The sequence below is a fragment of the Mchenga conophoros genome, linkage group LG4, assembly GCF_057382185.1.
Source record: "Mchenga conophoros isolate Kocher_MC1m ecotype Shallow Benthic linkage group LG4, M_conophoros_male_GT1.1, whole genome shotgun sequence".
In the NCBI taxonomy this organism is placed as follows: domain Eukaryota; kingdom Metazoa; phylum Chordata; class Actinopteri; order Cichliformes; family Cichlidae; genus Mchenga; species Mchenga conophoros.
In genome coordinates, this window is record NC_140529.1 from 23,059,864 (window position 1) to 23,082,582 (window position 22,719).

The window sequence follows — 22,719 nt, forward strand, 5'->3', positions numbered from 1 at the left end:
CTAAGTTGTCAGTAAAGTTTGGTAAGATTATATAAAGTCCAGCATGGTTGGTGGTCAAGTGTGTAACAATAAGTCTCGTCCGTTTGTTTGCCGGAGTTTGTAAAGTTGGCTAGTCTTGGTCCTCAGGTAAAGGAAGGAAAAAATGATTCTTTTAAGGATCTATGTTGTGCAAATGCCCATAAACAACCACATGTGAGAGGGTGAAAGGCTCATTTCACAATGAATGACCAGTACAGTACAAGATTGAGTCTGGGTTGCATCAGCATGTACATGAGAAAAGAGAGACTAGTCACAGATCCCCTAAGTGTAAAATAACCACAAACAGTTATGAGGTAGAGGTCACACACTGCTAGTGTTTTATTGGGCAGTTACATACGTGCATTAGGTCAAATACAAATCTGACCATTAGTAATGGCAGCAGACAGCACAGCCAGAGAGACATGGAGCACCCACCGATAGAAAACAAGCCTCAATTCCATGTCCACGAAACACAAGCTTAAATATCCCGCTTCGCGGGTATTAAAGACATTCAGTTACCACTTTAAAGATAGCCAGAATTTAGAGGAATACATGTTGCAACCAGGACTTAAGCTTCATAAGAGCAAGTTAACACAATACACTCTGTTACAGATGCAAAGTTACAGAACACACAAACACAGAAAACTGTCAAAGTTCCCTTTAAAGAATCTCCTGTTACAGTTTTAGTAACCGTCCTTGTTCAACTTGCATGGTAGATGTTTTTATATTTGTTATCTGGCAATGATAATAAACCCTCAAAACCAAGTGTAACCATACAGCATGAAAGAAAATTAAAGCTCATTATCATTATTATTTTTTTTAATCTAAAATACATTGATTACACAAATACATTTTTAATGTCACCTTTGCATCTATGTTAGCAAGAAGCTTTACAACTGAGGTGCAAATGGGCTGCCTCTGATTAACAAGGCTTTTGGTCTTAAATGGACTGAAAGGAGAAAAAGAAAATCTGTTTGAAGTGCAGTGTTAAAATGAACTGGAAAAAGAGCTGCAAATAAGACGGGTTTTCTATTTTGCCTCGGATCAAAGACAAAACCTTTCTCGACAGAGCAACTCTGCTGAAATCAGTCGGTCATAGAAATGCTTGGCAGCAGCTCCAATGAGAGCAGATGAATCATAGCAGGTTGAAAATGCACAGGAAATAAACTGTAATGTGTTTGACTGCACGAAATCAAAGAACGCAAAATCGTGCTTGCTTTCCGCACGGTTCAACCTCGGCCTCAAAAACATCAGTTGTTCGTTTCCCCTTTGTTGTTTTTTTAACCATGAATTATAAAAATACAGAAGGGGAAAACAAAATAATACTTTCAGTGATCCTGATATTATTATGACCCAATAGATTTTTTACAGAAACCACCATTTCTGTATTTTGAGGTATATTGATTAAATACTATGGAGTATGTGAAGATTTGCCTGTGTGAATGCATCTGTTACCACAGCACACTTGTCTTGTAGATGATTATGATGCCAGTGCTAAGCTGACATTATCATTTAAATCTTTATTTCTGTGTTGCATCTTTATGGAATTTCCAACAGTCCAATGGTCCATCTATCCACTTGTTAGGCAAACAAGCGCACTAATTACATAGTTAGAAAAGTTATGTGCAAAATGAACTCATTCTTAAGATCATTTCCCATCCCCTAGAAAAATAGTAAGCATCTTGTAAACACAAAAGGACAAAATACAGATTTTTCTTTTTTTGCTTCAAAGTGCACAGACATTAACGCGGCGGGGGGAGGAAAATTTTGACAATCCAGCAACTTATTTTGAGCGTGTGAATGTCACTATTTTTCGATTGGTAAAATGAAGAACTAGTTTGTCATTAAAGCATCAATATTCTTTGGAATGGCTTAAAGTGTTTGCAGTTTGCGGCACTTTTCTACATTAACTTCTTGTAGCTTTTCAATGAGCATCTTCCTTCCCCTTAGCTATCTGAAATAGATACGAGATAAGAGTGAATCCTAACTAGTACATTTTTTGATTTTTATTATTCTTAATTCCCTTTGGTTAGAGGAATGCTGGCATACACATTTTAAAGAGATTAGCTAATATTATAATCTTAGTTTGCAAAATTAGCCTGCTAACATGAAACTGTTCATTACAGTGCCTTAAGCAAACTGGGTAATAAGAGGCGCTGCCCTGCCACGAATATCTCAGTATTAAGCATAACTAGAAATCCACAACTCTTAACAAATGCACTGATCGATCAGTATATAACACAAAAAAATAAAACAATTAATGCATAAATAAGCATTTAGCCGAAATGTAGTAAAATAACACAATATACTCCTAATAAAATGCTTCCATACTGACTCTGTGAGTAGACCTTCAGAGAAATTTCCCAGTAATCTCACGGTCAGGTGTCACATTTTTAAACCACATGTCAGTTAAGTGAAGTTGTTCTCCTTTGGTGGCGAGTTATGGAATGAGATGCGGGGCTGCGAGCAGTACATCCCACACTGACAGATTAATACATCCATATACAGTAAAACATAACGCAGTAATGTGCATTAAACTTGTTGGACCTCTAATGGTTAGAGCAACACTCTGGCAAGATAACAACAAGGAGGTGGAGATCAGTTGCTACACCAATGCCAGTCAGCAATGAAATGGGACTAGGAGGATTGTTTTGGAGGGTGGCGGGTGGGGTCATTTTGGGCCAAGACCTTTAGATGCCCTGGAGAGAAACCGAGGTCCTCTGAGAACAGTCTACAAGGCAAAGAGGGCATCTTCCGTCCGTTCAGTCTTCTTATGGGAGCCACTCGGGGCACGGGCGGGGTGGGAGAGGTTAGCAGGGTTAGATCCTGGGGGAGATGGCAGAGTGTCTGCAGCCTTAGCTCGCTCCTCCAGGAACTTATCAAATTCTGAAAGAAACAAATTGATTTGTCAGAAACATGGAAGCTGAGGGTCACAGTGTTAAGACTCTCAATCATTCCCACACACATTTGAGCGAACAGAACACACCCATAGGTGTGAATCAACTGACTATACCTTCACTAGTTACCCCTTCTTCAGCAGCATCACCTTTCTATTAAGAAGAAGAAGAAAAAACATGACATAAGACACAAATTTCTATAGAAAACTATCAAGAACGGAGTTAATTAATGTGAGTGTAAAATCGACAGCACAAGCGGCACAAGTCAGCTGCCTGTAAAGTTCCCACAAACTCCAAACCCAGTGGCTCATGAAGGATCCGTCTCTCATGCATCCTCCCCACATTTTCCATAATGAGAAACCTTCTAGAGCACCACCACAACCACCACATGCACAAGTTAAAGAAGACCATTGCAGCTGCTTTAGGTTAATTATCATTAGCACTGTTTCCACATATGTCTCACCTCATGGCAAACAGTTATGTAAGTGATTGCTGGAAATGATTAAGGTGAATGATTACGGTAAAGATTTTAAGGAAAAAGAAAACCAAGGTCAAATGTATGCAGTTATAAGAAATGGTTGGATGAAAAGTGCTTTAAGGGTGGAAAAGAGGGAGAAAGAGAGGCTAGAAAAACAAAAATGTTAATCAAGGTTAAAAAAAAAAGAAAAATTAAAATCTCACCACGTCAGTACAGAGCCACTCCTCTATGTCATCCATGACAGAGGACTGCGATACTGGGATCTATGGAGCAAAGCCATGGACAACAACGAGGGGTAGCAACAAAGCCACACGACAACAAAAACAACGTAACACACGCACACACACAAAAACAAGAATCACCAGAGGCTCAGGAGAAAAGATAAAAAGAAAAACAATAATAATAATAAAAAAAATGCTTGAAAGACACTCAACCTCTCTTGATTCTGTGCCATTATTGTTTTATCATGTGCAACGACCTGCTGCCGAGCACTCCTCTGTATAAGAAGAGGACTTGCCGGCCTGTGTATTGTTCTCATTAACTCTGTACTGCTGACATGGCTTAACAGCTGCCGACTAATGTCACACACAGCCGTGCTAATTATTCCGCATCATTAGTTAATTAGCAAATCACTTGAACGTGATTAAGAGATTGATTGGTTGGAAAAGGCTGAAAGCACAGGGACTGTCGAGAGGCACGGGAACCCTGCACACCCACCCACACACACACACTCAAAAACACAGGGCGCACAGAGCATGAGCATCGCTGCATGGCATGTAGTGACACTGGTGATGGAAGCCATGTCAGACTGGATGGTGTCCATTTGTGTTCAAGATTGTGTGAGCACCAAATAATCAGAGTGATTAAGGAGTTTGAGGCATTACAGGAGGAGGCGAAGGTGAACTTTAACCGTGACTCAAGAAACCTCCTCTGAGGAGTAACTGGTAAATTTTTTAAAAGTTACTTGAACCCTTTAAAAATTAAAGTCTGCAACATTAATTTCATCTATTTTGACAAAGTTAAAGACCATCGCCCAGTCTCAAAGTTAACTAGAGAGAACAAAACCCATTTCCTAAGGCCTTTACAGACACTAGAAAAACACTGGTGGGGTTTCCTTGTGAGATCACAGGTTATGCATATCAAAAGATTGGCCAAGGCAGAGTGGCAGTGAAAAAATGCATGCAGCTGTGTGAAAAAAGGGAGGAAAAAATAGAAAAAGAAGTCTGTCCTCATTATGACTCACAACAATAACACTGATATAACTTCAAAGTGTATAACATTGTGCTGAACATTTATAAAATCAACATATCATCTTCTTCTACATCTACTGCTTCATCTGTTAGTTGGTTTATGTGTTAGAATGTGAGGTAATAGTGAACTGTATAATATCTAAGATCCACAGACCATTAGAGGACAACTGACAAAATACTCACCACTACACAGCAAACCACAATCACTTTTAATAATTCTCTTATGCTTGGCTGATATTTCATGAGTACTTGGATTCGCTGATTGGATTTTGCTGTGTAGCAGGAGCATCTCTACTCCTCCGCTTTTTTAGTGAGTGACCGTTAAATGATGATGGAGCTTGGTCAAAGTTCCTAGCGACCCATCAGCCTCATTTTAACATCCATGGAGGGGTTAATGTGAGCACCAGTAATGAGTATAGTCTTTAACGCTTGGGTCAACAGAGTACAATAGAGGTGGGCAGTATGGATAAAAGAAATTCTGTATTAATATGCCAACCAATTTGGGAGCTACAGTCAGGGTAAAAAGAAAGTACCCCTTTGTCAATTTTACAGTTTTACATACAAAGTTATAATAAAAAACAAACAAAAAAAACCATCTGATTCTTAGCATCTTCTAAAATGATTAAATTTGATTTAAATTTAAATTTAACAACCGCCAGTGCTACTCCTCCCTCAGCCTCCTGGTGGAGATGCTATCAATTTCAAAATCCTACATTGCCTTCAGAAAGCTTACTCTGACTTTGAGGTCAAAGTCGCTGAAAATCAGTTTGAAAATTCTACGTCACCTTGTTCTTGAGTTACCGAATTCACAAACTTGGGTGCCCACGCCATTCTTTTTCAGTCATTTTTTGTAGATCTGCTGCTGTGTTTAGGATCACTGTGCAGTTGCATGACACAATTTGGGCCAAGCTTTTAGTTGTTGTCCTCATATTTGACTCTAGAAAAGTGACTGCAAGGTGTTTATATCCTGTGGCTGCAAAACAAGCCCAAATCCTCACCACTCCACCACTGTGCTTGACACTTTATTTGAGGCGTTTTTGTTGATATGCTGTTCGGCACTTTGAATTATAGCCAAATATCTCCACCTTGGTGTCATCAGTCCAAAGGACACTGTTGCAGAAGTCCTGTGGTTTATTCAAATGCAGTTTTACAAACACGCTGCTGCATGTTCTTTTTAGAAAGAAGACACTTTATACTATAAACCACACTTGTTCAGTCTTTTTCTAATGGATTTAACATGCTAACTGAGGCCTGTAGCTCGTGAGTTTTTTGCAATTTCCCTGAGCATTGCACAGTCTGACCAAGAGGTGAATTTCCTGGAAAGTGACACAGTGTAATATGCCATGTTTTGTACTTGAGGCTGTATTTACCTCATTTTAAGACTTGCTAGTTGTTTTTTTTTTATGGCCTGTTATGTAAAAACTTCCAGCTGAAAGAGGGTGTGTTTTCTTTTTATCATGACTGTAAGTGTAACTCAGAAGAAGCAGATTCCAAAATAAGCCCTAGTTTAAATATCTGTAATGACATATTGCCCAAGACTACAGTACAATATCTAAACTAGGCATGGACATGGATGTTCTTAGAAGGAAAAGCCACTTGGAAGTAGGACTGTTGGGAAGATTTGGGAAAAAGGTGAGATGAGGCTGAAAATGAAGCGCAGCTCATGAGGATGATGGACAATGCTGGAGGAGGCTGACATGAGGTGGACATGAGGGAGGGGTAGGAGGACACACTGTGGATAGAGTCCTCACCATTCCTTGGGTAATAAGCCAGCTGTCTATGGGCAGCTCCTGATCTGCTGGGTTATCATCCCCTTTAACCCTCAGCTGAATCAACAACAGAATAACACCTTACACAAAAGAAGAAAGGCCCCACCACCACAGCATAGCACAAAGTGCAGAGAGAGAAAGACAGAGAAGAAGTCAAATGTGCAAAAGACGACTGAGAGAGGAGGGAATAAATGAGGCCAACATAAGAAAATGGCAAAGGATCACTGCATAAAGATGAAAATGAGGAAAATAAAGAAGGAAAAAAGAAGAGATTTAAAACTCAGTGAAGTATACGTTCTAAACAAGGAATAAATCACCTAAGGCAACTAAAGAATGGTGCCACCTTTTTGTGTATGTGTACCTAGAGATAGCCAAGCAAATATACTGCAATGTGTGCTCAGAGAGAATGACTAAAAATCTTGAAGCTAGTCAGTGATTTAGAGTTTCTGTGAGCACTGACTTTAGAGATGAGCAGATTAAAGGAAGAAGAAAGACATCTGCTTTGAAGAACGAGAAACCTAAATGCATGTTTTTTTAATAACTGGGAGAAGTGCTGACACTAATGGCTAAAAAGTACCAGTGGTTCAGATACAGTATAAAAACTCCCAGTTAGACTTTGCTCCCATCTTCTGTACATAAAACTCATTTATATGCTTATGACTGGCATAGACACTATAGACAACAGCACTATATTTGAGGTATTCAAAAATGAGAAAACCTCAAGCCTCTGTTTGGTCAAAGTTCAAGAAGCACTTCATCAGGACAAATGTCACTGTAAAGTATTCAGTGTTACAAGCCATCACATGCAGAGAGCTAAAAAAGCTCGTCAGCCATGCTTATTTGTACTCACCCCTCCTGTATTCTGTTGTCTAACACCCAAAGCAGAGGCCAGGCCACCCAGAGCCTGAGGGTCTTCATATTTTACACTGTGTACAAAACCAGAAACAGATTAAGAAGAATTAAGCTGTATATAAAAAGAATTAGGAGCAAAGATGATGTCTGACAGCTTTTTTTAATATCATCTCTGTCCAAAGAGAAGACAAGCAAGACATTTCTTCTTAAGAAAGAGAAGAATAAAGTGCAACAAAAGTCTTCAGTTCTGTCCAAACTAGGGATTTTGTTGATTCATGGCATAGACCCTTGAGCTAAAACACACCCCAGTGGACCCCTTTGTTCACAACTTGCATAAACAAAAAACACAGTAACATTCAGGTAGTGGAAAAAAAATGGGCAAACATACTTATTTATTCACAGTGAGTAGCCAAAAGTAACACAATAAACTAGCCGCAGGGAGAAAATACCAGATTAACATCCAGCCTGTCCCGATAGGAATTCAAAAGGCACTCCAGGAAATATAACCGGATATCAAGCATTTCAGAAATGTAGTGAGCACATTACAAAGAGCTATTTGTCAAAATAAATTACATTAAGGGAGCTAAATTAAATGTAGACCTACTTTTTGCGCTGTTCAGCCAGAGAGCTCCCCCTGGTCTGTGCGAACATGTCAAAGTCGTCCGGGTTCTGGGCCGATTGAGACGACGGGGTGCCGCTCGGGCTTTCTGAGCCTACATCTGGATCAAGAGGGTGGCAGGAGACAGCAGAACATGGAGAAGAGCAAAGATTAAAGTAAAATGAAAGAGGATGAAAGAAGTGGCACAGAGAAATGAATTTAAAATTAATGCAGCAAAGTTTAAGACGTCCTAATTATAGACCAGACTTACAACACTCCAGTTTGGCAATGTGTAATTACCATATATTACTGCACAAATATAAGAGGTAATCCCTCTAAGGTTGAACCACAACACTTCAGTGAATTTTACTGCAATTAGTTAAAAACAATTAGCTACAAATTTAACTTTTGTCATGTAAGAACCAGCAAAGGTCTGCAGGGATTTGAGAGGACAGGAAGCTCCAACAATTTCTAAAAACATGCTTTTACTTTGTCTGTATGGATCTCGAATGGATTATTAGGAAAATTTTAATTTTACAACAATAAAAAGGTGCTTCTTGTGCACCTTTTATTATCCTAAAAAATAGATTTCATTATGTTTTATCCTTACCAAGTCCAGCTAGAGCACTGGATAGGGATGCTGCAGTGGGGTTGCGGGCAGGAGAAGCCATGGCTCCAACAGTGGAGCTAGGTGGAGGGCTGGATGTGATCCTGGGTGTTACCACAGCTGGGGATCCTGGGCCCAGGTCTATCAGGTTGTCCTCTGTGGCTTCAGTTAACATCTGAAAAGAGGAGAGCAAGTGAAATATACTCGTTAACTACAAATATAAAACAATGCAACTATGCAGCATTTGTGACACCAAGTAAAAGATTAAATTATTGCTTTTTCTCCTTTTTTTTAAATGAGAAGAAATGCTTCTAGCTGCAGAAATGCTACACAATTTCAGACAACACTCTAAACCAGCAGTCATGGATTGGCAGCTATGCAAAGGAGCAATAATGGAGCCGAATAAACAGCTGCAAGAGATTACAGATGTGTGAGAAGGAACACCATGAAAGGTGGAGGGAAGGAAATAAAACATCTAGTTTCAAACAGTAGAACCAGTGTTCACACATCACAAGGCTCTAAACACGAGATTCATATAACAGACGTTTTGACAGTCATCACTCAGTTCATCCCAGCACACTGGCTTGGACTGAATGTGGTCGTGGTGTTATACTTGCCTCCATCAGCTAGCCACAACACAAACAGACAGAGCACACGGAAAGATCAACAAGCTGCAAACACAAACAGCTATGTGGGATGTAGTGAGAGATGGCCCAGTCCATTGGCAAATGTCTCAAACTGGCAAATGTGCACTTTTTAATGGAAGTTTGGCAGCGCTCAGCTCGCTCAGTTTTACAAAGCACTAAAATGCATTCCACTTGCATTACAAATGAATGCTGCTATGGTAAACAGTTGAGGGGGATTATTAGTTCAGATAATGTTTGAATCATCTCTCACAGCATCCATAATGTTAGGCAAAGGTATATGTAGTGAAATGTGAAAAAAAGAATAGAATAATGATACGTGCAAAAAGAAAACATGCAATTTCAGCCAGTAGGCCTCTGTTCTTTGTTTCTACTCTTTGTTGATGGTACTCACCCCATTGTTCTGTGCAGCTCTACCTGACCTGTACCTCTCATACCTGTGAGCAACATGAAAAAAAACAAAAAACAAAACAATTAACACTTTGCCACATGCTCTCTGAGCTTAAACGCTCTTTTAACACAAACACGATGAAAGAAAAGTTTTAGCATTAAGAGCCCACAGAGCACATAAACAATGCACAGTGCTTTACCGTGCAATATTTGGACAATCGCAAATCTCGATTCATAATGATTCAGTTATCTTAACTGATCTGACCCACTTATGTAACCTTATGAAGTACAGTGAGTCCGTTTGACCTGTTATATCGCGATCTGTGTCATGCAGGTTTTTCTTTTTCAAGAAAACCTGATAAGCTTAGGTCTAATGATATCTAGAGAGTCATCTTTTAAATTGTGCTCGAGATCTTGCCAAACCAGAAAAGCAAAAACTAACAAGCACTAGTGATGGAGGTAGTAACCAAAATACACAAACAAGTATTTCTTTTTGTGACACTAATGCAGTTTGATTGAATTCACCTCTCGTATCGGAGGAAAATGTTGTTGAGGTCATCATTTGCGTGTAGGAGCTCCTCGGTCACTTCCTCATTAGAGACGCGCGAAATCAGCTCGACCACTCTCTGCTGCATAGCTCGGCATGTTCTGTTCAGCTCCTTGACAGAGTGTCACATGAACAGATTGATCAATATATTAAGTTATAAATCAATTTGAGAAAAAGTGAGCTGTAAAGAAACGGACAAGCTGACACATACTCAGACAGTCAAGCGTGTGTTTGTCTGTCTACTGATGACTCAAAAAACCCTCTATAAACCACTCCATTTGCCAGTACATAAACTGTTATGCTGCTTATTTATGACTCACGAATGGGTGGAGAGCTTTCTATAAATATAATACAAAAGGCTTTTAGTTTTAAGCAAGTCAAAAATATTTGTTAAACTAAATTCTGTTACAGTTTTCTCTACATTACCTGAAATAAATAGCAAAGTGAGTCAGGTACTACATAACAATTACACTGGCACAGGCTCTTTAGCCCGGGGCCAGATACTTGGAGCTGATACAAATACCTGAGGGGTTTCTGGCCTTCAAAGATTAAAATCTGCATGAGCTTGCATGAGAAAATGTTGCGATTTGACCTGCTTAATTGCCAGTTTAAGGAATTTTACCACAGAAAAATGGCCCTTGGCAGGTTAGCATGAAACTTAGCCCATAACACCCCCTGGTGGCTGCACAAAATTACAACACTTGGCAGTTAAAAGCAGTGTTGGAAAGAATTTGGCTTTCTGAATGCACATCATGCATGGGGGTGTATATAAAGAAAAGAATTCACAGGAGCCTAAAATAAATCTTCTGATAAGAAAGAATGTGACAGAAAAATCTGTGATCTTTAAAGACTTGTTCTTCAGAATGGCAAATGTCTTCTGATATGCATTAAGAATTGAATTAAATTTATGCCAAGTTGGGTTTTATTTTGTTTGGATTTTTATTCTTTTTAACTACAATGAAGTTGTACACAACACAGGCAACTACTGAATGCATTATAGTGAAATTCATAGTGTATTAATCTAACCTGAAGCAGTTCTAGATCAGAAGCCTCTTCCTGACCTGGGACCATCTCAGTTAACATCTCCGACATGACTTTGACGTTTCCTCGCACTACGTCCAGCTCACTACGCAGCCGGGCAATCTGAAAGCACACAAGATCAAAGGTCAATGAAAAACATTTGGACTAATTTGGTATCAGCGGCACAGCAGCGTAAGTTGAAACTGTACTTAAGTTTTAAACTCACTAAACACTGAAAAAAGCTTTTTTTATTCAAAAATTATTTTAAAAAAAATGCTGTGTGAATTAATTTAGCTGAACAAAGGTTGGTGTCCCTCACCTGTTCAGGAGTTGCTGTGATGGGGTTGGGAATTTCAGGGGCCTGTGTGGCAGGGGGAACGGGTGAGGCAGGTTTAGGAGTCGTGGGATCAGGTGAGGTTGGGGCAAGGTACTTGACCATGGCTGGATCTACCTCTGGTGTCCCCTATGATAAAAATAAATACATAAATAAATAAAACAAAAACCCCAAAAAGCAAAACTCTAGGCCAGTTTATCAGGTGCACCTGTTTAATGGCTTATTAACACAAATAACAGATCGGTCAGGGGCAGGAACTCAACTCAGACATTAAATCCAAGAAGGGATGGTCGACCTGCTAAAGTTCAAACCGAGCATCAGAATGGGGAAGAAAAGTGATTTAATTGACCTTGAATTTGACACTTGTTGTTGGTACCAGACAAGATGGTCTGAGTATTTCAGAAACAGCTTATCTACTAAGTCCGGCATTTACAGAGAATGGTCTGAAAGAGAAAATATCCAGCAAGCGTCAGTTCTCTGGATAAAAATAGACGCCTCGCAGATGTTAGGGGTCAGAGGACAAGGACCACACTGCTTTGATCTGACAGGAAGGCAACACTAACTCAGATAACCATAAGCATCTCTGAACACAGAGTACATTTAAACATGAAATTGATGGTCTAAAATAACAGAAGAGCAGTGATGCTACAGTTTGAATGGGCTCACCAAAATTAGACAACATAGGATTGGAAAAATGTTGTCCCTTCTGTTGGAACATTCAGATGGTAGGGTCAGCATTTGGGATAAACAACATGAAACAGGAGAGTCCCATCGTGGATGTGCAGCTGACAAATTTGCAGCAACTGTGTGATGCTGTGATGTTCACATGAACAAAGAGGAACGTTTCCAGCACCTTGTTGGATTTATGCTATGAAGAATTAAAGCAGCTCTGAAGGCAAACATTGGTACAACCCAGCACTAAAAAAAGTGTACCCAAAAAAGTGAATGAATGTATTTGTGTATTTCTTCCCTACCCTCTGTGGTGTGTGAATCGGAGACAGTGCATCCAGGTCTGCCATTGGGAACTCAACACCTTTCCTTTTCAGTTCCTCATAAATATGCACCACCCCAGTTAGATCAGGACTACTCCTGAAGGCATCTGCCCAGGCCTGTCAAAACACAGACAAATTATTTAGTATGCTCTCAATTCTTGGTATTAATAAAACCAACTAAAAAAAAACAACAACAACAACAACTGAATGAAAGCACGTAACATTACTAGTACGGACATTATTTTGCTCCAATGCTTAGGGAATTTCTTTTTTTTTTTAAATTAGTCAAATATCTCTACAAGAAGGCTATCCACAGGATCTCCTTCAAAACGTTCCTATTAATATTTAAGGGAGCGCAAAAAAGAGAAATGGAGAACACCATCTGTTGGCTGAGGTGACCTCAGGTAACCAGATAAAATCACAAAAGGCTGAAGCTGTTGTGCAACACGTGTGAAGTGGCGCATGTTGTGCCCACCTGATTTAAAATTCTGCAATGGAGTGTGTTGGTAAAAGCAAAAAGAAAAAGAAAATATGTTGCAAAAGAATTTTATCATTTAAAAACAGCAAATACAGAGAGCGCTCCAATACCTGTATAAGAGACAGCACTTTGTCTTGTACGATCGTTGGGGGGTTGGCTTTGGGGGAGATGATCTTTACCAAAACACCATCAATAAAATCTCTGTTGGCCACCTGGACATGAAACCTGTGACCACAGTTCTTCACACATGTCTCCAATACCTACAGGAAGAGAGAGGATTAAACAAAGATGCTTTAAAAAAGTTTGTGTGTGTGGGGGGGAACAGCAGAGAAAAGGCAGACTTAGTCAGTATTTTGCTGCACACAGGGCCTTCCAACTAGCAGAGCTATCAAAGATGTGGGAGGACATAAAGACAGCTCAAAGGGCATAGCCACTGTAAACAAATGGAAAGAAGAGGCAGAAAAACACAGGCCATGCAGTGGAAGGCAGAGGATGACAGAGCAAAATAAAATGACCAGGAGCACAAGATCAGTAGTGTTTTCCCTTTAATGTGACATTAAAAACCTACACACTGAAAAGCATCAACACCATGGGCATGGCCCAGTGAGTCATTTTTGTCTACCAGTGCCTTGCTCATATATTCAGCGACTTTATTCCTAGTTTTGCAATATAGTTCCAAGAAGAAGTATGAACTTACGGTTAGTGCGAGCATAACTTCTCTGTAGTTCTTGTTGCCGCTCAGTCTCTTCTTCAGTGCCCGCATGGCATCTTTTGGCCTAGACAGGAACAGCAGAAAGTTACAGCTGCACAAAGTACCCTCTGCTTATAGTGAGCGTAACGTCACCGACTTTGATGGAATAAACTCTCCTGTGTGCCACAATAACAGATGCGATTCAAGTCCGTCAGCATATCTATTTGACTAAAACAGAGAAGTACTGTCACACCATCTGTCTCACTCTTTTCTCTCTGTGTGACTATACTGTAAGTCTGTCCCACAGCAAGATCAAAAGCAGCCCATGCATGAAGAGTTCAGATTGGCTGTCGGCCTAACATTGTCCATCTTCATTGCAGATGAGACGGTACGCTTTTATGGACTACCTACTGAGCTACAGTACATTTACAGAGTGAAGGAGCTGAAACAGAGAGAAATGGAGGGAAGCATATTGTCTTATATATATACATATATATATATATATATATACACATATATATATATATATATATATACACATATATATATATATATACACATATATATATATATATACACATATATATATATATATACACATATATATATATATATACACATATATATATATATATACACATATATATATATATATATATATATATATACATACACATATATATATATATATATACACATATATATATATATATATATATATATATATATATATATATACACATATATATATATATATACACATATATATATATATATATATATATATATATATATATATACACATACACATATATATATATATACACACATATATATACACATACACATATATATATATACACACATATATATACACATACACATATATATATATATATATATATATATATATATATATATATATATATATATATATATATATATATATATATATATATATATATATGGTCCCAGACAGCCCTCTGCACATGACTGAGTTTATTGAATATAATCTACCCTGCATTTCTGATTCTCTCCACAGTTCCCTGTTGTTTCCTGTACATGTATTTTCGCTATATCTTGATTTAGTCCTTACCATCTGCTGTCAAACTTTCATAATTAAATGCACACATTAGCATGTGTTAAAACGTCGCACAAATGTTTGTGCTGCATTTCAAAGTCTGGAATTAAGGAGACTCGATCTATCTAGCTAAACATCTTGAAGACAATAAGTTCTGTGAAGCTGAACTCCCTCTCTCATGCCTTCTGTTTTGCAAGCGTGACCCAGAGAGCGCCTGTGTCGCATGTCAAGACAATGAGTGTGTGTAGGCATGAAGAATGTAAAAAATAAAGTAAAAGGGGAAGCAAAAAATACATTTAGCTATTTAACAGAAAATGGAAGTGTCTGATTATCATGCATCAATGTCTGTAACAGGTTAAGACTTTTTCCTGAGATAAGACGTGATCAAACTGTTCTGTTAAAAAAAAAAGTACAAAAAAGGTTTTCTATTTATATTAGACCAATAAACCCTTCAAAATGGTCTTTTCAACTGTTTCATAAAAGTACTGTCATCACCATTTTCTATGCCCTCCTTGAATTATTTTTTTTAACCACTAAATGGGGAAGAAAGGTGATTTACGCGACACTGAACGTGGCAATGTTGTTGGTGACAGACAGGCTGATCTGAGTATTACTACTGCGATTTTCCCACATAGCCATCTTTAGTGAATACAGAGAATGGTCTGAAACAGAGAAAATATCCAGTCAGTTTCAGTCTTCTGGGTAAAAATGCCTCGTTACAACTAAGGTACGTAAAACAGCATTTCTGAACACACGTGTCAAACCTCAAAGCAGATCAGCTTCTGCAGCAGAAGAGTACACCAGGTGCCACTCCTGTTGGCTAAGAACGGGCTCAGCAAAATTGGGACAGCAAAGGACTGGAAAAAACACCGCCTGGTCTGATGAGCCTCAATTTCTGCTATGACATTCAGATGGTAGGGTCAGAATTTGGCATAAACAACATGAAAGAGTGGATCCATCCTCCCTTGCATCAACCGTAATGTGTGTAATGGTGTGGGGGATATGTTTTCTTAGTGCCTTCCTTAGTACCATTTGAACTTCATTTAAATGCTACCCGACAATTGTACGCTACCGAGTTAACCATGTGTCCCTTTATGAACACAGCAAATAAAAGTGTAAAGCAGAAGTAGTAAACCTCAAATTATAACAAACCAGTTTCTTGAAAAGGAAAAGGAGTTCTCTTTAGCTGAATGAGAGACAACCATGAGGGGAAGCTTGTCAAAAAAATGTCAATGCGGTTAGTAAGTACGGTTTCAGCTTTTTTGAGGAATCCTGGAACTTTCTGATCACACCTTGTACACTAACTACGAGCCAGTGTTTTGTGGTAATTAATTCTGATATTATGGGCTTTTCTGCATGGCAGTTATAATCACTATATTATGCAAAGTAGAACCCAATTAATAACAATATTATTAGTGCATTCTGATTAAAACAGTCATTCAGATTTACTTATTTGTGGCCAAAGGTCTAACTCAGGGGTCAGCAAAGTTTTTAACTTCTTTTTAAAAGAATCCACAGAGCAACTAAAGTGTGTTGCTTATGAAATCCATGAAGTGCTACAGAGAAAATTTTATTTTATTTATGTAATTAACACATTTTGAACTCTTAAAAAAATATAATAAAAAAAAAAGGAAAGACACTCAGCTTAACTAAAATCATCCATGTAGCAACAAAAACTGTTGTGAGCCGCCACCCTTATATCGCCTTTGGGCTTTTGGAGCGTTGACCTGACTTTTAAAAAGTAATTGGAAAAAAAGCACTATGCTGCTAAAAAATGAAAAATAGATATTTGCAAAATTCTGCCTAAATATGTATTTTACCTGGTTAATGTGTGTGGCGGGGCGTGGTCTGCAGCGCCGCTGCATGGGAGTCGGACGCACCTGAGCGGCACCCGCAATCACGCCTCGCCGCCTTAAAGTCTGTGCTCTTTCTGCTGTTGTGTTGTCGGGCTGTGAGCTGAACAGCTACAGCCAGCTGTATGTACAGCAACTGTGTGTGAAAAGTGGTCAATAAAGAGATGCTGAAAAGCAGCGGGTCTGCCGTGGTATGTTTTCAATGGAACTTCTGCTCCTGAACCTCTGCGCACAGCGTCTGCAAATCGGGGCTGTACGAAGTCACTTTCATCTTTACGCAGGACTGTAAGCTGTCATCTGTGAGGCGTGAGCAGTGTTTGTTTTTAACATACGGTAGTTCATGGTGGAGAACAGCTGCCAACATAATGTGGATCCGAAGATCAATAATTGGCCTACCTGGGTTTGAAAGTCTCGATAAATGCACGGCGTTTCGGTGGGTACACCGGCTTCCGCGAGTATGACGCTTATTTTGAGCGATGAAAAATAATAAAATTATTTTATTTTATATTTCAATATCACAATAATCTTCCAATTTAGAACTACAAGTTAAAAAAATAACTAAACACAAATAAAATACACTTCACCTAAATATTTCTAATTTATTTTCCCAAACCACCCGGAGCCGCAGAATTTCTCCATGCCCAGATAAAGCTTTCCATGTTAGTAATAATAAACAAAGATTTGTATAAGCTCAATAAAATAAATGCCAATCGTCTGGTTTTATGGCTGCAAATCTATATAATTTGGGAGACATGTTCACCAAGTGCAGGCTTGGTATTTTTCAGTGTGGGAGGCTGACATGAGAATCTATTCATTCATTCACTCATTCATTTATTCAGACAATAAGACAGTTGGTCAGTCATACCTAAAGAAACAAAAGGCCATGTGTAGTAGAGTGTCTGTCAGCAAAGAACAGTGGGCAGTGTATTATTTGCTCGAGCCTCTCAGTTAGCCACTGTGTGATAAAACAATGAATGTTTCATTACAAACCACAGCAGGAACTTGAGTCATTTTGGGTTAAATACCCTTGCTAATCCCACTTGATAAAGCAAATTATAACCTAATAATAATAATGAAGGAGCTTACCCTTCATCAGTTTCATTTATGATATCGCAGATCTCCATGTTGAGGGTCCAGTCCTCATTCTGTAGGCCTCCATCTGTTGCTCTCTCTGGAGGAAAACACAAAGAGTTCAACTGTTATGTTAATAAGCTAACTGCAGTGTACGGTCTATGCAAAAGGCAAGGTTTGAGTGACACAAATTATGATTGTTAGGATGTCAGTTAAAATCAGTTACCACTTATAACAAGAGACACGTCAGTATATACAATAAGTTCAGACTCAGTTGTGCAACGACACAAAATGTGACTATTGCAGAATAATAAGTTGTGGACATTAACCAGCGCTCGGGCTGCACCCAACGAAATGTTACTTTTGATAGAAAAATTCATGGTTTGCACAATGCCAGCTGTCTCATGTGTTACCATGGTGCTGCATTTTAGCCAGGCTCAGTTGTTCTCAAGCTAAAGCACACTGATTAAAGCAACCCTCATTTACATAACATCACAAGCACACTTGTGTAAATAAGCCAGCATGTGGTCGCAGACTTGTCCATCCATCAATCTTCGATTGCTTATCTGGATCTGTCACAAGGCAGCAGTCTAGACATTCCTCCCCCAGGGAAACCTCCTCCAGTTCGTCTGAGGGTTTCCAAGCCAGCCGAGAGATATAATTTCTCCAACATGTCCTGGTTCTGCATTGGAGCCTCCTCTCATGCTTGAAAGACCTCACCCTCCACAAGGCATCCCAGTCAGATTGCCAAAGCACCTCAACTGGTTTCTTGCAATGAGGGGAAGTAGGCCATATCCTGAGCCCCTCCCGAATGACCATGCTGCTTAACCTAACCCCAGCCACCTCGCTTGTTTGCATTCAATTCAATTTCATTCATGTAGTGCTAAATTAGGGCTGTGCGATATGACCAAAATCTCATATCCCGATATAAGAATTCTATCGTCCCAATAACGATATAAATCACAAAAATGTAACATTTTCTGTAAATTCTGTGAATCTCGGGCAGCTCGACTTGCGGGAAGTGTTTCCAGCTGCGCGTCATGTACCTGGAGTCGAGTGTTTTAACCGATGCATGAAACAATACATTTTTAGACATAAGTTGTAACAGCCGCCGTTTTCTTTGTATTTATTACACAGGGTGCTGCGGGGAAAAGCCTGTTCTAACGTTTGAGTCTAAGGTCTATTTTTTTAGCACCTGGCGGCTCTTTTTTACTTCTCATCCGTAAATAATCTGCTCTTTCACGTGATTCGGTTTATTTTGAAAAGTCTCAACAGGATCTTGAGCTTTATTGTGAAAGGTTTATGTGGAACATAAACAAGCGGACACGCGATGGTGTTACCATCGTTGTTGCTAACGACAACGCATAAAAACAGGCGCTTGTCCATCAGTAGTGTGGTTATATTCAATATAAGAGAAATAGAGAACTTTAAGAAATTAATATAGCCACTACAGTGACCATCAAAACGATGAAAAAATATTGCCGTAAACAGTTTATTTTGCAACACCACAAAACAAACACAGCTTAAAATGAAACGATAGACGTTTTTATATCGTCATATATATCGTTATAATGAACAGCCCTATGCTAAATCATTACTACAGTCACCTCAAGGCTGCAATCTCATTCTTTCATTCAGAGCTCATGGCTCATATCAGTAGAAATATAGATTACTGAAATAATAAATAGACCAATGGAAAATGTGACAAGATTTAACTCAGTACTACTTTTAACTGTTTGTTTTTGCAATTATAAATACAGATGAAAAAGCTATTAAGTTCCCTTTTTGAGATGTGAGCACTGTGTGCAAGCAAGCGCCATAAATATAGCCAAACGTAAGAGTAATCTTTGTAAGAAGAGGTTTGGATGAAGTCTTGGATCCGTAATCACCAGACTACCATTCTATTTCATTTTCACAACGCTGCAGTTTCCAGCTGTCACGGTAAACCCAAACATGCAATAAAATTTTGCCAAAAACATGCTCCTCCAAAGCCTCCAACGCCAGTAAATTAACTGAAAAGAGCCAAGAAGTCAGTTGGGAAGTGGAAAGCCGAGATCTCAGAGGGAAAGCCACACTGACTGACAGTGAGTGATCCAGCTGTGTACTCAGTTTTAACTATTACAACATGCAGAAAAACAGAAGTTCCAATGACCGGCTCTCGCCTTCACACTCCACCCTTTCATTTAATAGCATTTTGGCTACAAGGAGGAAATAAGGAAGCCAGACTGTGAAAGCTGACAAAGATGAACTGGCTCTGCATTCATCACTGTTCCCGCTCCATCTCCTTCTTCCTCAGCAGCCCTCCAAATCCATCCATCCTGTCTGTGGAAGCTGCCGTTTTATAGAAACACAGAGACTTAGAGCAAAATTTTTAAAAAGAAAAAAGATTTTCTACTGAAGCAAAATACGATACAGGTTCTGACTGCATAGATCGTCATTAGATGAGTCCTGAGTGTAGACAGGAGATGTTCCTCTGCAGGAAGCTCAGAGGCCCTTAGCAGGATGTCATGCCAGAGCCAGGGGTCTCACGGGGCCATGCAACCACTGGACATGCCTCAAAACCATGAATTATTCATGCTTTAACTCCCCTCTCAAATCAACTTTTCACAGGCTGGGCAGCTTCAACAAACCCACTTATCTACAAAAATAAAAAGGCATGCAGTGAATTCAAACATGAATAACACTTAAAAACACCTCTGAGTCCACCTTCTGAGTCTACAGCATCCAGAGCATGAGTTTGAAAGATTTAACCAGCTACTTCTTCTGGGATAACCCATGTAATCTCCTCAAGTGGATTGTCATGTTGTGGCAGGGCAAAGCACGGGCAGCAGAGGACAGAAGGAAGGGACGCCCCCCTAAAACTCCGATCTATTCGTGTGACACACACTGTAAGGACACTGAACATGAGCCTACTAATGGAGTTAAATGCCTGCTAAGTGCATTAATTCACGGTGTTGTGTCAAAGCACCCACCCCAGCCCTGAGAACTGACACCACACAAGTGAAACCAGTCGATCACATGGCTTTAACAGAGGCAAGCTGTGCCATGCACTTGGCAACAAAGCCACAAAGTCCTTCTCTGGCTACAAAGTGAACTTTTAAGACTCTTCTTTAATTCCTGCCTTTCGTTGTCTCCACTCTCACATATATCCTATTTGTCCCATGCGTTTGTCTTGATATTATTCGATTCATTTCCTCTCATACATGTGCCATGGTCATAGTAAGAGCTGCCAAAGGTTGGTTGTCTTTATTAAATATGGACACAAATTGTGGTAATGCATCGGGCTCTTACAGCAATTAGATTTACCACACATCTCCACTGTCAGGCTTGAACTCTCACATTCCCTTTGTGTCTGGTAAGATGATACTTTGCCCCTCCACTGAGGTGTACAGATCACTACCGCTGCAAATGACAGCTGGGTGTCAAGCCCCAAACAGTGCAGCAGCTCAACCGGAGAGATCTGGCAGGAGACAAGGCCAATTCTGTGATGGAAGGGGGGATGGTGGTCCAAGACATGCTGCATGCAAAAACAAAAATGCATCTGGTTCTGCCCAGTCGAGAGCTTGATTAAAGCACTACATGGCTCTGCAGAAAGTAAAAACATGAGTAATTCTGACACTTAACCAAAAAAACAGCAGCTGTTGCACTTGGTCAAAGGCAAGCACAAACAAACAGTGGGAGAAATTAAAAGTCTCGCACACATCTGTTTTGCAGGAGTAGTTTGCCAAAGCATTAACTCTTTTTCACAAAAACGGCGAAAAAAAGTAAAGTTCAATGTACCTACGGCACCTACAGTACACTCCTACTTTCACATTCTTCAAGTAAACATAAATTCTTATCTTTATACTTCATAAAACAGCTGTTGTCAGTAGCCGGCTCATTGTCAGTTATAAAGGCATGGTCAGGCCTTGGTACCAACTATTATGAATCTCAGCTTGCTTTGAAAAACAAAAAGGGAAATGCAAATATTGATGCAACTACACCAAAGGGATGCTGCAGCTCACGTATATGCCCCCCCTGGGGAGAAAAAGCACCACACCGTATCGAGACTGGAGGGAAAAAACCTCCAGGCTGACCGCACAGTTTGGTCAACCATTGTTCAGAAACTAAGGAAGTATGGAAGTTATCTGGGTCTCTCTTGAAGACACTTTAAGTCATGTCAATACAATAGCGTCAATTTCAGTTAACCTGATTTGATCTTCTTAAGCTGCAATCAGTGTCTACACATATGCATGGTTATTCAACTTAATGCATTTCTTGTGATTACACCGGACTAAGTTATGGGTTAGCTGGCTAACATTAGCTGAGAGCCCATTCCAGGCAGATGACGTTTGCTACGATGACACCCGTTAGCTCGCTATTTCCACCTTTGAGCCCAGTAGTAAACAATATATGATGGCCCACATTCAAAGTACGTTGGGGGAAGGAAGCAGCAAGCCTTTAAAAAATAATTTCAGGTCTAACGTACCTATACACTGGCCCACGGGAGTACTGTACGGATTTCCAAGTAAGAACTCCATCTTGACAACAAACGATCCGCCCGGGAATGACAGGCTTCGGCCCAGAGGCAGTACTATCAAGTCCCGCCTACCAAGGAATTCTATTGGTTCAAAAAGTTGGACACGTACAGAGGTTTTTGGACACGTGTGGCTACAATCGATGTCAGTCACAGTCAGTAACTAAAGCTATGTTCAACAAACCTTTTCTACGTGCATCATTTAATTATTACAGAGGGGAATAATAACTCTAAACAGCTAATAAAAACAATGCAGACAAGGATTAAATCCTTGGAATATAAAAAATGAACGTTCATTGTTGTTGACTATAAATAGCTCATATCTTGAAAAAGCTACCTACCCCCCAAAAAAATTCACAAAATGTGTGATCCCAACTAAACACAATTTCGACTTGTGGTGCTTTTATGAATATAAGACATACATGTACATTACAAGATAACCTCAGACTTAAAAGACAGAATGTATGGTTAAAGCAAAACTCTTACAGAGTCTTGTCTCAGGTTGATGCCTTTTTCAACGGGATCAAGTACTTGAATGCAGCTTAAAATGAACCTGTTGCTATGTAACTGAGCGTAAACAACAGGGGTAAGTAGCGGCATACTGAATTTATCGATAACACCAGCTGGTTTTCT

General features: G+C 39.5%; 1 protein-coding gene across 3 annotated transcripts; it reads right to left on the reverse strand.

Moving 5' to 3' along the window:
• Positions 1-333: 333 nt before the first annotated feature.
• Positions 334-22,126, reverse strand: tom1l2a (target of myb1 like 2 membrane trafficking protein a). Of its 3 annotated transcripts, XM_085271076.1 has the most exons (16): positions 22,039-22,126; positions 17,586-17,670; positions 13,572-13,650; positions 12,985-13,134; positions 12,379-12,513; positions 11,390-11,533; positions 11,077-11,193; positions 10,029-10,162; positions 9,508-9,550; positions 8,473-8,644; positions 7,869-7,983; positions 7,263-7,338; positions 6,395-6,469; positions 3,597-3,656; positions 3,032-3,068; positions 334-2,904 (listed from the first exon to the last, which is right to left on the reverse strand). In XM_085271076.1, the coding sequence occupies exons 1-16, from the start codon at positions 22,088-22,090 to the stop codon at positions 2,750-2,752; spliced, it is 1,629 nt and encodes a 542-aa protein (XP_085127202.1). In that variant the 5' UTR covers positions 22,091-22,126; the 3' UTR covers positions 334-2,749. The 3 variants fall into 3 exon arrangements, with proteins under 3 accessions (XP_085127202.1, XP_085127203.1, XP_085127204.1); XM_085271077.1 differs by lacking the exon at positions 6,395-6,469; XM_085271078.1 differs by lacking the exons at positions 3,597-3,656; positions 6,395-6,469.
• Between the last annotated feature and the right edge of the window lie 593 nt (positions 22,127-22,719).

Coding starts and splice junctions, on each gene's coding strand:
- tom1l2a (XM_085271076.1), bottom strand. CDS start 22,090: ATGGAGTTCTTACTTGGAAATCCGTACAGTACTCCCGTGGGCCAGTGT. Junction 17,671..22,038: donor TCCCGTGGGCCAGTGTATAG/GTACGTTAGACC, acceptor GTTTTCCTCCAG/AGAGAGCAACAGATGGAGGC. Junction 11,534..12,378: donor CGATTCACACACCACAGAGG/GTAGGGAAGAAA, acceptor TTTTTATCATAG/GGGACACCAGAGGTAGATCC.